The 14521-nt window shown below is 46.0% G+C and overlaps 2 protein-coding genes across 3 annotated transcripts in view; one reads left to right on the forward strand and one right to left on the reverse strand.

The window, feature by feature from the left end:
* EXOC3 (exocyst complex component 3) overlaps positions 1–14521 on the reverse strand; it is a 291571-nt gene that overhangs the window by 273339 nt on the left and 3711 nt on the right. For both annotated transcript variants that reach the window (XM_086965203.1, XM_086965204.1), the window contains exon 3: positions 6612–6831. In XM_086965203.1, the coding sequence (XP_086821329.1) occupies positions 6612–6831 (220 nt within the window). The remainder of the gene's footprint in view (positions 1–6611; positions 6832–14521) is intronic.
* The window catches only part of LOC147722730 (uncharacterized), a 637985-nt gene that overhangs the window by 153187 nt on the left and 470277 nt on the right, over positions 1–14521 (forward strand). The gene's annotated exons all lie outside the window — the stretch shown is intronic.

Consider the following 14521-nt stretch of genomic DNA (forward strand, 5'->3'; position numbering starts at 1 on the left):
GTTAAGTCAGAAACTTTACCAAGAGAAGTTCTTGACCGCACCCTAGGTAAAGTTAAGCACCCAGCAATCAATAGGAGTGATGAAGATGATGATGATTTTCTGCTATGGAACATCTTGTGGGGTCAGGGAGGTAATTCTTCAGCAGGGAACTGGACGGTCTATGAGCCTGCAAACCTCCGGTTTAAGTTGTTGGGAAGGGAACAGGGATGGTATGTTAAAATAAGCATTTGAAATGCAACAGGTCTCACATTTCGGAAAGCTAGAGCTATTGCTGTTAAAAATGTCAATGTTTTTATTTGTGCATTTGTATGTAGTTGAGTGATGATATCTGCATAGCGCTATTGCCGTTCGTATGACCTCGGGCATTGCTGGAGAACCAGGACATGGGAAGTAGGTTATGAGGGAGGGGAGACAAGATAAGTATGCCGTTCGGGGAAAAAAGGAACAAGAATGGAATTATATGCTGCTGCAGCCACAACATTTTAAACAGCATTATGTATTTCTCAAACAAGACACAGAATCCACAACCTACTGCAGAATCTCAGATTACAACAAACACATCACAGCTTAAACGAAAGTTAACAAAAAAGCCTGACAGATAGAACTGGGTACTGGAATGGTCTCTCCAAGCACGATCCGTTACTGTACAGCTGCTGATTGTTAAATTCAAGTACTAAACTAGCACTCATGAGGTTCATCTTTTCCACAGCCAGTAATTTCTGTCAAAGAGCTCTCCCCACCCCCTGGACCTTTTATGTGAAAGAAAAAGGGAGTGCAAATGGCGTCTTAGTTAAAATGGAAGGGAGCGGAGATCACAGGGAGCTCAGGAGAACAAAAGGGAGGAAGGGGTGGGTGCATGGTTGCAGGGTGACTAGCACAGGAGCTGCAGTGGTTGGGTGTCTGGGGAGGGGTTGGGGTGGGTGAATGGTGGCAGGGTGACTAGCACAGGAGTTGCGGGTGGTTGGGTGTATGGGGAGGGGTTGGGGTGGTGCATGGCAGCATGGTGACTTTGGCACGGGAGCTGTGGTGGTTGGGTGTCTGCATGGTGGAATGGTGACTTTGGGTAGATATAGAAGACTCAAGTACCTCTAATCACAGTCATACATTCTACAGGAAGCCCCATTATTTTGTCAGGTCATTGCATTCGCCAAATGCTGGCAACTTGGTGCGAACGAAATGCCATAAACATACATACCTGTGATGTCGTCTCAGACAGTGATGCTTGCCAGACTGAGCCCTCAATAATCCCAGTTTCGAGCCGTAGCCGCACTCTGCTCCTCGCACACCAGGCACAAAGTGTAAGCTTTTTAGCTCCAGACTCACCGTGCTATGAACACCTGTCAGAGCAAGGGGATGGGCGCCAGGGTTAGCGGCAGCTCCTGGCTTGGGACACCTGGGAGGGGAGTGTCCTGCTTGTGAGGGCAACTGAGCAGTCCCGGTACACCGGGGGTGAGAATAGAGTATCTTGCCTTGCAGGACGGGATGACGCATGCAAAGTAACATTCTATGCCCCAAAAATCAAAAGCAGGCTGTAAATTACTGTACAGCGGTACCACCAGCAAACTGCAACTTCCACTGTTGGAGATATTAAAGACCGAGTGAGATGTTATGCATATGGCATCAGTCTACAATCACACGTGGCATCACATGCAGGGCAAACCCTTGATCCTGGGATGTTTCATAATACTGTCGAGAGATCGTTTGAAAGAACCATTTCCCTCAAAGTGCGTCTTCTGCGTCTCACTGATAAGCCCCACCAAAGACTGCCGAATTTGGTGCTGGAGACCAGGGTTCGAGCCTCGGGGTCGCGTCCACATCCTGTGGTTCTGGGCAAATCACTTAATATCCCCGTGCCTGAATGTGTAACGCAACCGGTGCTCATGTAAAGCGCTCCACCTTCGGGTCGGGTTCGCGCTATATAAATATGCAACAAAAAAAAGCGACTTTGATTCTAGAACATTTCGGAAGAAGTTTGCCTTTGCTAACACAGACACTCTAGTGGGATAACGTAAATGAATCGCCTCTTTAAAGTGACTTCATAACGAATTTGGCCTGTCTGTTACAAATGTGAGTCTCTCAAGGGGCTGTGAAAGGCAGATTGACAGAAGAAACATGTTTTCGACTCTCTGCTATGGGGTACTGTATCATTAAGGTTTATTGGTATTATTGGTTAATTAACTAATAGACACCATTTCAAGATAAGTCACTAAAACATGGTGTTAATAATGAACTTATTAATTTCCTAAATATTAAGCTAATTCACTCACGCATGAATCTAAGTTGCAGACTGCCAGCAATTCCCTCGAGCAATAATATTTTCAAAAATATATTGTGCTCCGGCGGTCCCGAAAATGAAAACGGACCGCGCTCCCTTAGTGCATGCGGATGGTAGCAGACAGTAGAACAAGTGGCGCGCACGACACGCCTGTGTGGGCACAATCATAGCTCCTCCCACGGCTTATTGGTGTCGATTACGCGCTTGGTGCGCGTAATAGACACCAATAGGCCATGGGAGGAGCTATGCGCGTGCTTCAGGCCAATTGCGTGCAGTCTTTTACAATAAGACGCACGCAAAGGCCAATGGGGGAGCTGAATAGGAAACGCACATGCACGAGCGTTTGCAATTCCTAGGTGAGCTCACAATCCCCGTTTTTGATTACAATAGCTCACGCAACTTGCGTGAGCACTGCTACTTAGTGCACCGCAGGGCGCGAGACCTAAAAAGGAACAGAGGAGAGAAGTGTGGCTGAAGGACTCCTAGGTATTGAGTAATGTTCCTTCAAGGTGATGGTGCCACAAAGGGATGCTAAATCCGCCCATTTAGTTCTTACATTTTGCAAGCTTCACAGTTTTTAACAAAGGCATTCTAGGCATTCATAACACCCAAGCCTGAGGAGTTTTTTCATTGGAGTCTTGGGCCCCCCATGGAGCGATTCCGGCGCGACACCGCGACCTGGCACAACTTACCACTGACTCTGTTGGGAAAGGCAGCGCTGTTTAAAATGATGGCGCTCCCGCGATTCCTATATGTTTTGGAGAATACTCCGTTTACTGTGCCACAGAACTACTTCAAAACGATAACGGCAGAAGTCTCCAGTCTATTATGGGGAAATAAGCCAGCACGCATTGGAGCTGGTATGACGGGGGAATAGCCCTTCCAAATATACAGTTGTACTATTGAGCAGCTCAATTGAAAGTGGTTGACAGCTGGATACATGCCCCCCAAACGGACCCGGCGTTCCAAGCAGATATGCAAGGATTGGGAGAGGAGGGGATCATGTCAGTGCTTTATAACACACATAAATCGAAACTGTTACTGGGGACAACGGCGCACACTGTGAGAATATGGTATGCGGCACATACCAAGATGGGGTGGAGGGGGGTTATCATGCAAATGACACCACTATGGGATTCGCAACGACTGGGCCAACTCAGAAAGAGTAAAGGACTTAACAATTGGGATGCAATAGGTATTTCGGTAGTAGGTGATCTCTGGAAAAAGAGCGCAATGGTCTCATTTGAACACTTGCAGGCGCAATACGAGCTGTCATACTCAGAAAGTTTTAGATATATACACAGATCAAACATGAATTAAAGGCAGTTTTACCACCAGGAACCAGTTTACCAGAAGCTACTCCTCTGGAAGATAGATTGTTGACAGAGTATATGAAGAAAAAGGCTACTTCCCTCACCTACCGTAAGCTGGTTAATAATTTGCTCGAGCCCATGGAATCACTTAGGCGAAGATGGTCCATGGATCTGGGAAGACTTCGAAGACTCTGATTGGCAGGGGGCACTTTCCTCCCCTTGTGAGGTAGGGATACCATCAAGGTTAAGGTTGGTTCAATTAAAAATACTCCACCGCACATACTATACTAGAATGACCCTCTACAAAATAAGGACGGCTTCACATCAATTTTGTTTAAGAAACAGTGGGGAGGAGGGCCCTTTCTTTCATACTATATCGAACTGCCCGAAGGTTATGGCTTACTGAGTTATGGTAATGAGGACGGTCTTGCAAACTGTGGGGGTGTCGCTGCTTCCGTAGCCTAGGCGGTGCTTATTGAATATATGGGAACCGACTGATTTGACTCATCAGGCGCAAGATTGGGTAATGTTGGGGCTGATGTTCGCCAAGCGAAATATCGCAAAGAGGTGGGGTTTAGGAGAACCACCTACACTGCAAGAATGGAGTAAAGACATGGATGAAGCTATGGTAGCGGAAAGGGCGGTGTATCTACATCGGGGTGCCCTCAAAAGTGGGGTAAAGTTTGGGGAGACTGGAACAAATTTAGAGGATATATTTGTGAGCCACCTACTGAGCCTCCAGGCGAGGAGAATGAACAGGTGTCGGACTAAAGGGAGATAGGGGAGGAATGAAATAGTAGAATTGTTCCCGGGACCGTTTCTTGCTGCCACAGGTAAAAACGATGTAAGTACTGTTCCAACTAAATGTGCCAATGATTATTGAATACGCTGTATTGTATGTGATTTCATGATGCTCTAAGTTTATAATAAAAAGATATTTTAAAAAAAATATGTCAAATACCCGGAAAAACAAAATCATCTTTTCGAGTTGGTATGGTGTACCAATTTTAGTGCAGCACCAGAAACAAAGATCTGCAGGCACAGGCTATAGATTACGAGTGCATTAAAGATTGATGGTGGCTAATAAGTTTGAATAGTGCTTTGCATGAATGGAAATCTACAATGATGCAGTGTGAAGAAACCATAGTATAAAAAATTGGTAAAATAAACCAAGGCAAAGAAGGCGTTTTACCTCAATGCATCAGCTAATTTTATTACTTGTGCAGTGTGAAAGAATAATACATCAACAAAACTTAAGTTCTTTACTGAAAGGGTGCTCTCTGCTTCTCACGAAGCACACAAATCCCAGATGCAAAAATACTAAATACCGCTTTTTAGTCCTTTTTCAAATAAAGACTGTGGCTAATTCAACCAATAGCTGTAGTTGAATCGGTCAATTGTTGCTAATCAGCTTTATACCTTAGGATGAGAAGTTTGAAGAAAAGGGCCATTTCAAGACTAAGCCAACATCTAATTTTGGGATGCAGAGCTCTGAGAAACAAAACAAAAAAATCATTGAAAGGCCAAAAAAAAAGCAAACGTTTAAAAGCTATTTTCAAGAAAGTTACTCCGACTGTGTTGTGATCACTGACGCTATTCCATGACTGTGGTTTCAATCAATTGAAAATGACAGCAAGAAAGAGAGCATTGAAGTGTGCAATAAAAGCTGCTTTTGCTAAACTCAATCTCATGCACAACAAGTATCATCTGTTTCGTTGGTGGTCACACCACCAGCTCTCACCCCAACTCTCTTCACAGTGAAAGGGAATGCAGAGAGACCATTATTTATGCTCCGAGGGCATATCATGCCCACAGCTTCTCTGGTAGTCTGCATTTTAGGACAACAGAGATAATGCAGGCAATTTAAGAACTGATCTAGTGGGCTAGAAGATACAAAGGTCGATCTAAGAGCGGCCATGGGTGGCCGACAAAATAAAAGCTGGCAATGGGGCCCTTTTAACTGCTTATCTCATACATAGAACAGACTATGATTTAAAAAGTTCAATCTGAGAACTGAAATTGTACCCGTCTGAAAGCAGAAACTCTGGGCTAATCTAAGATATGACACGAGGATAAGAACAGAAAAAGGGCACCCAAAAAGCTGATAATTGGTGCGGGGGTGGGGGGGGTGCAGGGTTTCAGCTTGATAGTGAATACCAGGTTGATGAGAGGGGGTGGGGAGAGAAAACTAGGAGTTGATACTGGGGAAAGGGGGAGGATAACCAAAGAGAGTGCAACCAAACAGTCAATGGCACTGCCCATCCAATTAGATACTGGGGGCCAACCAAAGAGCCAATACCGAGGGTCAACCAAGGAGTCAATACAGGGGAGGGGGGCACCTAAAGCACTGATACAGAGAGGGTAACCTAAGAGCCGATACTGAGGGTGCTAACCCAAAAGCCTATATTGGGGGACTAACCCAAGAGCCAGTAGCACTAGAGGGCAAATTTTCGAGCTGATATTGGAGGAACCATTCTAAAAACCAAACCTTGGGGGTGTGGTCTCCCTATAATAGCCTTTGCTTGGGTGCCAACTCCACGTGGGGAGCGTATACTAAATTTCACAGGTGATGCTAGACATTACAGACACTCCCAGAGTTGAAAACACTGTTAATAAATCCACCTATACAGAGAGCGAATCAATGAAATGGTACATACTAGATCGACCAATGATTCCACAGTGACCACAATGACCTAGTTAAATAGCCCCTTATTGTACCACTAAAAATTACAAGATAATCTAAAATAATGGATACGGACATAGAATGGAACTGTAAGATTATCATGAGTGGCAAAGACTGGAAACGTGTCCCCTCAAAGATGATGTACAAAACTGTATCTAAGCCTCATTCATATGCACCTTTACACCAGTGTTGTCCAAGTTCTACAAGAAGCTTATTCATGCCACAACATCCAGTGAAGCATTTCCAGTTATTTGTTCTTCCATACAAAGACATCAAACAAGTAACCCACTAGCGTGAACTTAATCAGAGAACATTTCCAACACGCTTTACGGCCAGTTACCTGAGAAGATGTTTTTGAGGTTTTCGACAGCTGCTGCGAGCTGACTGTGTTGAACCACGGCGTCTTTCACATCTTTGAGGCTTTCAATTGTATTAATGCTCTGCCGCCAATCTTTGCTGACATCCCCCAAAGAGCCCTGGATGTTCTTCACATCACTTAGTGCATTGTGCAGCTGAGTGAGACCAGTCCTTACACCATCCAGTTGAGACTGGATTGCTGCCTAGAAGGAGCATTGACAAACAATTACGTTACTCCTTTCAAAACAGTGTTCATAATTTAGCACATAATGCAAATAGACTAGCAGTTCAATTTGTCACAGACAATCAATCCACATATAAAGTAACCCCCCCCCTCCTCGAATAGATTAAGCACATCTGAAAATAACCAGGTTGGATAACTATGTCAGACTGGGTTCGTCCAGAAAACATTTCCCAATTCATAACCACACATACATCAAATCTCTCTCCGAAGGAAACCAAAAGAAAAAAAACAGTTTGTTGAATCCAACCAGTATTTAGTTCAGGAATAGTCTGAGGATTTTAGCACAATGATAATCAGAAATGCTATGAACCCCAAGCTAGAGAGACTGAGATCTAGAATATTGAAGAAGTTATTCATACTCAAATCTTCTGGCAAAGAAATGCATCACAGCCTTAAATCGAACCTACCATTATGAACGTTTTGACAAATTCTTAAGGGAACAAAGTCCTCAATTTGACCACTAATTCTAACATTTGTTTCACCATCTGGAAAGTATCCCATTTCTGGTTGACTCTTCCATCAGTACACCTAATTTAATTCTTAAATTGATGAACCTGTGCTCCTTTGTCTTTCTCAGAAATCAGATGTGTTCCTTCATCCAACAGCCAATAACACTAACATTGGGGCTCATTTCTAAATCCTTCCACTACATCTGGCAGAAGTCTATCTTCATTCATCAACAAGATCAATTGTGGATGGATTTACAAGCTGCACTAAATAATCTGTCACAAGTAAGGCCCTGGAAAATTGTCTTGGGGTCAAAACAATGGATTTTGCATGCTGCAGGATTATTTGTACATTAAATACTGTAAATAGTGAGATTTGGTTTTTACTTGATATAATATACATTTCATTGTAAATACTGCAACACAAACTTTGTTTTGATACAGTTTTTTTTTTTAATCTAATAAATGTTGGGAGCTTTACAAATGTAAAACGTCCTCATTAACCATTTTTTCAACATGTTCATGAGTTTACACCATCCAGTTGAGACTGGATTGCTGCCTAGAAGGAGCATTGACAAGCAATTAAGTTACTCCTTTCAAAACAGTGTTCATAATTTAGCACATAATGCAAATAGACTAGCAGTTGGATTTGTCACAGGCAATCAATCCACACATAAAGTACCCCCCCCCCCCCCTCGAATAGATTAAGCACAGCTGAAAATAACCAGGTTGGATAACTATGTCAGACTGGGTTCGTCCAGAAAACATTCCCCAATTCATAACCTCACATACATCAAATCTCTTTCCGAAGGAAACCAAAAGAAAAAAAACAGTTCGTTGAATCCAACCAGTATTTAGTTCAGGAATAGTCTGAGGATTTTAGTACAATGATAATCAGAAATGCTATGAACCCCAAGCTAGAGAGACTGAGATCTAGAATATTGAAGGAGTTATTCATACTCAAATCTTCTGGCAAAGAAATGCATCACAGCCTTAAATCGAACCTACCATTATCGCCACTGTGGCCAGAGACACAGCTGCAGCACTGCCTAGGACTTCAAATGGGGGAGTTACTGATGGGACAAGCGAAGCAGCTACCAGCACGGTCTAGAGGGCTTAGAATGAGAAATTGCCACTGGGACCAGAGAATCAGCTAGCAGAACTATTTAAAGGACTTAGAATAAGGAATTACTGATGAGACCAGAGAATTAGCTAGCTGCTAGCAGCACTGTCTAGAGGACTTAGAATGAGGAATTTCCACTGGGACACGAGAAGAAGCTAGCAGCACTGCCTAGAGGATTTAGAATGAGTAATTACTGACGGGACTACAGAAACAGCTAGCAGCACTTCTTAGGGGACTAAGAAGGAGGAATTACTACTGGGTACCGAGTCATAGCTGCAACACTGGCTAGGGGACTTAAAATTGGGGAATTATCGATGGGCCAGAGAAGCAGCTGCAGCACTGTGTAGAGAACCTAGAATGAGGAATTTCTAACAAGATCAGAGTAGCAGCACTGTCTAGAAGACTTAGAATGAGGAATTATGGGACCAGAGTAGCAGCTAGCAGTACAGTCTGGATTTTTTAGAATGAGGAATTACAGACAGGAATAGTGTAGCAGCATTGTCTATAGGACTTTGAATGAGGAATTACCGATGAGACCAGAGAAGCACTATCTAAATGACTGAGGGCCCGATGTAGGTGGCAAATACCGGTAGGAAACGGCCGAATTTGGCCGTTTCTGACCGGTATTTGGCATCTTGAGATGTAGGGGGCCAGATTTTACAGATTCTGTAAATTTACCGAATCGGTAAATTTACAGAATCTGTAAAATACCGAATCGGTATTTTTACCGATTCGGTAATTCCCAGATGTAGGTGGGACTCTTCCGAGTCCCAAAGGCCCTACAAATTCGGTATTTTACCACCCAATCCAATTGGGTGTTAAAATACCGAATTCAGGTGTGCATGCACATGTGTGCATGCACACCTAGCCATGTGACAGACAGACATGCCCTTAGGGCATGTCTGTGTGCCACATGGCGCACATGTCATTTTTTGGGGTGCCAGAGGGTGTCAAAGTGACACCCCCTGCACCCTTGTGAAATTCGGTATTTACCGATTCGGTAAATACCGAATCGGTAATGCCCATTCATTCCTATGGGCTTCAAAGCCCATAGGAATGAATGGGCATTTCCGATTCGGTATTTACCGAATCGTTAAAGACCGAATTCTTCCGATTCGGTATTCCAGCACATCTGGAATACCTACATACCCACCCCTTAGATTTACCGATTTTTAATTACCGAATCGGTAAAATTCGGTAATTAAAAATCGGTAAATCTATTCTACCTACATCTAGCTCTGAGAATGAGGAATTACCGACCGGACCAGAGAAGCAGTTAGCCGCAGTGTTTAGAGGACTCAGAATAAGGAATTACTAACAGGACTAAAGAAGCAGCTGCAGCAGTTCCTAGAGGACTTATAATGTGGGAATTACAGACGGGCCAGAGAAACAGTTGTTGTACAGTCAAGAGGAGTTAGAATGAGGAATTATTGATGAGACTAGAGAAGCATCTAGCAGTACTGTCTAGAAGACTTAAAATGAGGTTCCACTGGGAACAGAGAATGCAGCTGCAGCACTTTTTAGAGGAGTAAGAATGCAGAATTACCACTGGGAACATAGACACAGCTGCAACACTGCCAAGAGGACTTAAAATGTGGGAATTACTTACAGCACCTGAGGAGCAGCTATCAGCACTGTTTAGAGCATCCCTTCCAGTCTCCCACTCTCCCTCTGTGTCTCCCTTCCAGTCTCCCACTCTCCCTCTGTGTCTCCCTTCCAGTCCCCCACTCTCCCTCTGTGTCTCCCTTCCAGTCTCCCACTCTCCCTCTGTGTCTCCCTTCCAGTCTCCCACTCTCCCTCTGTGTCTCCCTTCCAGTCTCCCACTCTCCCTCTGTGTCTCCCTCCCAGTCTCCAACTCTCTCTGTGTCTCCCTCCCTTTCTCCCACTCTCCCTCTGTGTCTCCCTCTCCGTCTCCCACTCTCCCTCCCTGTCTCCCACTCTCCCTCTGTCTCCCTCCCTGGCTCCCACTCCGTTTCCCTCCCTCCCTCTGTGTCGCCCTCCCTCCCTCTGTGTCGCCCTCCCTCCCTCTGTGTCTCCCTCCCTGTCTCCCACTCTCCCTCTGTGTCTCCCTCCCTGTCTCCCACTCTCCCTCTGTGTCTCCCTCCCAGTCTCCCACTCTCCCTCCCAGTCTCCCACTCTCCCTCTTTGTCTCCCTCCCAGTCTCCCACTCTCCCTCCCAGTCTCCCACTCTGCCTCTGTGTCTCCCTCCCTTTCTCGCACTCTCCCTGTGTCTCCCTCCCTGTCTCCCACTCTCCCTGTGTCTCCCTCCCTGTCTCCCACTCTCCCTCCCTGCCTCCCACTCTCCCACTGTGTCTCCCTCCCTATCTCCCACTGTGTCTCCCTCCCTATCTCCCACTCGGTCTCCCTCCCTGTCTCCCACTCTGTTTCCCTCCCTCCCTCTGTGTCTCCCTCCCTCCCTCTGTGTCTCCCTCCCTCCCTCTGTGTCTCCCTCCCTCCCTCTGTGTCTCCCTCCCTCCCTCTGTGTCTCCCTCCCTCCCTCTGTGTCTTCCTCCCTCCCTCTGTGTCTCCCTCCCTCCCTCTGTGTCTCCCTCCCTCCCTCTGTGTCTCCCTCCCTCCCTCTGTGTCTCCCTCCCTGTCTCCCACTCTCCCTCTGTGTCTCCCTCCCAGTCTCCCACTCTCCCACTCTCCCTCCCAGTCTCCCACTCTCCCTCTGTGTCTCCCTCCCTTTCTCCCACTCTCCCTGTGTCTGCCTCCCTGTCTCCCACTCTCCCTGTGTCTCCCTCCCTGTCTCCCACTCTCCCTGTGTCTCCCTCCCTGTCTCCCACTCTCCCTCCCTGCCTCCCACTCTCCCACTGTGTCTCACTCCCTGTCTCCCACTCTCCCACTTGGTCTCCCTCCCTGTCTCCCACTCTGTTTCCATCCCTCCCTCTGTGTCTCCCTCCCTCCCTCTGTGTCTCCCTCCCTCCCTCTGTGTCTCCCTCCCTCCCTCTGTGTCTCCCTCCCTCCCTCTGTGTCTCCCTCTGTCTCCCACTCTCCGTCTGTGTCTCCCTCCCAGTCTCCCACTCTCACTCTGTGTCTCCCTCCCAGTCTCCCTCTGTGACTCCCTCCCAGTCTCCCTCTGTGACTCCCTCCCAGTCTCCCTCTGTGTCTCCCTCCCAGTCTCCCTCTCCCTCTGTGTCTCCCTTCCAGTCTCCCACTCCCGCTCTGTGTCTCCCTCCCAGTCTCCCACTCTCCCTCTGTGTCTCCCTCCCAGTCTCCCACTCTCCCTGTGTGTCTCCCTCCCAGTCTCCCACTCTGTTTCCCTCCCTCTGTGTCTCCCTCCCTCCCTGCGTCTCCCTCCCTGTCTCCCACTCTCTGTTTCCCTCCCTCCCTCTGTGTCTCCCTCCTTGTCTCCCTCCCTCTCTGTGTCTCCCTCTTTGTCTCCCTCCCTCTCTCTGTGTCTCTCTCCCTCCGTGTCTCCCTCCCTCCCACTGTGTCTCTCTCCCTGTCTCCCACTGTTTCCCTCCTCCCTCTGTCTCCCTCCTTGTCCCTCCCTCCTTGTCCCTCAGTTTAACTGACACAGGTCTGATGAATACACTTTCGACACCAGATTGTAATCATTATCCAATCAATGTGTATAATTAGAAGTCATTAAGATGTTTCCTTATATATAGCCTTATGGTGGAAGATCTCCCTGAAGCTTTACCCGCTGGACACTGTCGTTGTCTGATTGTTTTTAACGCTAGGTGAGTTTTGAATAGCCGTAGATGAGGAATACCATATTGGTATTTTCTAATCTAAAGTTTTTATATTTTCACATGTCACTCTCACTGAATTTCCACATCTGAGAGTGCCTGATACACTTGTGCAATGGTGTTGTGACATGCCTGACTCCCACTGGCATGCAAAGCGCACAAGTGTTACAGTCAATGATGCATTTTTCTATCAACGTGTTTGTGATATGCTTTTGCCTCTTCTCCTAACAGGTACTGACAATCACAACTTGAAGAAGGGTAATATAATATTGTTATCCCCTCCACCCATTAGTGTGGTAGCCATATAAGCATACATACACCACACTCTAGATAAATTAGTGTAGACAGTTTCTTTCACCATTAGATACCTGCTAGTTAGTCATTCTTGGTCCTGAAGAATCGCTAGACAAACTCACTATAGCGAGAAACATGTTGACCGGACTACAATAATCCTTGGATAAGAGTTGGAAACATCATTTTCCATTACTCTCCTCCAGGTTAATCGTTTTTAACTAAGGCAGTGGCCCTACTGAATAAAGTATTCCTGGTGCCACTAGCTTTATTTTAACCCACCACATCCACGTCTACCACTTAGTTCTGGCCCCATGCCCGCACTTCATCCATACGGCAGTTGGAAAAAGATCTCCGCTAAAGAGTCCCTCTATGAGGTGTTGCCCGTTGGGTATAGCACCGCCGACCCAACGAGGAGCAGGCCCAAATGATGAAGCATGACACCTGAAAGGGTGTGGGAGGGCATTAAATCCAACAAAATGGATTCCCTGCTTTTAAACTTACCTCGAGCTACAGCAGGCAAGTCCAGAAAGGGCTGCTGGTCTCTAAACTACCATGCCCTATTATATACTAGGGACTTAAATGTAGTTTCAATTCCCATGCCCTATTAGGTAGTAGGGCCTTATAGGGGAGGTCATACCAATCCTATGAGGACCCTAACCCATAGTGTACCCTAGTGTATGAAGATGTTTTCACTGTATTCTAAGTGTGTCTTTAGCATAGAACTGACCCTAGGCCTGGTTAGGCAGAGCCCAGGGTCCGCCTGAGTCAGTATCAGTCAGAAACAAGCATTTGTAATGCAATAAGTCTCGTAGTTGTGAGAGTTTGAAGCATTGGCATTGTAAATGAAAATGCCTTTAAACCTGCAAGCAGTGCATAAATAAAACCAAGGCTGGCAGTAACTACGCCTCTTTTACTGCCAGCCTTGCGTCTAGTAAGCAACTACTATAAGTACAAAGTGCATGTTTACGCACTGGTTGCAGGTTTTCAAAACATAAATGAAAGGCATTGTCATTTATAATGCCAATAGGTCAAACTCTCGCAAATGCGAGACCTGTTGCATTGCCAGTCATGTGATAAGTGTCAGGGGACGTAATGAATGTGTATGCTTGTGATTTTAGGGTAATGGTACCGGGTGTATATGATGGACAATGGAGTCATGGTTTTGCAAGGGCAGAGCGGTGGTGCTCCTGTGTGAGCGTGTGATGGGGAGTCAGAGGAGAAAGCAGGTGCTTCTGTTAGGGTGTGAGCTCTCTGTTTGCATGTGTATGTGGGATAGGAAGAGAAAGGATGGGTGTGTGTAACGGGAAAAGGTGGAAATGGAGGGGTGCATGCGATGGGAAGAGGACGGTGGGGTTGTGCGCATCTGTGTGCAAGATATGTTATGTTTTGTATGTTATTTATTTTCTTCTATAGCGCACGGCTACTCCCAAGAGCATCCCGGCGCTTTGGCGAAGAGAACTAAGTGCAGAGTAACAAACACAACAGCTAAAAACTGGGGGAAATCAAGAACTACTATTGGACAAAAAGCCAGGTCTTCAGTGCTTTCCTAAAAAGCTAGAAGGCTGTTTGCTTTCTCAAAGACAGAGGTAGCTCATTCCAGCCCCGAGGAGCCAGATAGCGAAAAGACCGACCACCTATTCTAGAACGCTTGATGGCAGGCACTACCGCTTTGGCCAAAGAGGCTGACCGCAAAGCCCTGTTATGCAGGTAGAAAGATAGGCGTTTCCCAATATACTTGGGGCCTACACCATGCAGGGCTTTAAAAGCCAAGGTCAGGCTTTTAAATAGGATTCTCTTGGGAATGGGCAACCAGTGCATATGCATATATATATATATATATATATATATATATATATATATATATATATATATATATATATAGAGAGAGAGAGAGAGAGTAAAAAGGAGAAAAAACGTTTCATTGAGAAGAGGTCCAAGTGTTTGTAAGGGTGCATGGGTAGGGGGGGGGGGGGGGAGCACGTATACGTGATAGAGGGTGATGGGTGTGTTTGATTTCCTGGTCTGCGTTTTCTGATTGAGAGTATGTCAGGACAGCAAGTATGTGTGTGTCTTTGAGAGGAGGAGAGGCAT

This window comes from Lissotriton vulgaris, chromosome 4_1 (assembly GCF_964263255.1).
Source record: "Lissotriton vulgaris chromosome 4_1, aLisVul1.2, whole genome shotgun sequence".
Taxonomy (NCBI): Eukaryota; Metazoa; Chordata; class Amphibia; order Caudata; family Salamandridae; genus Lissotriton; species Lissotriton vulgaris.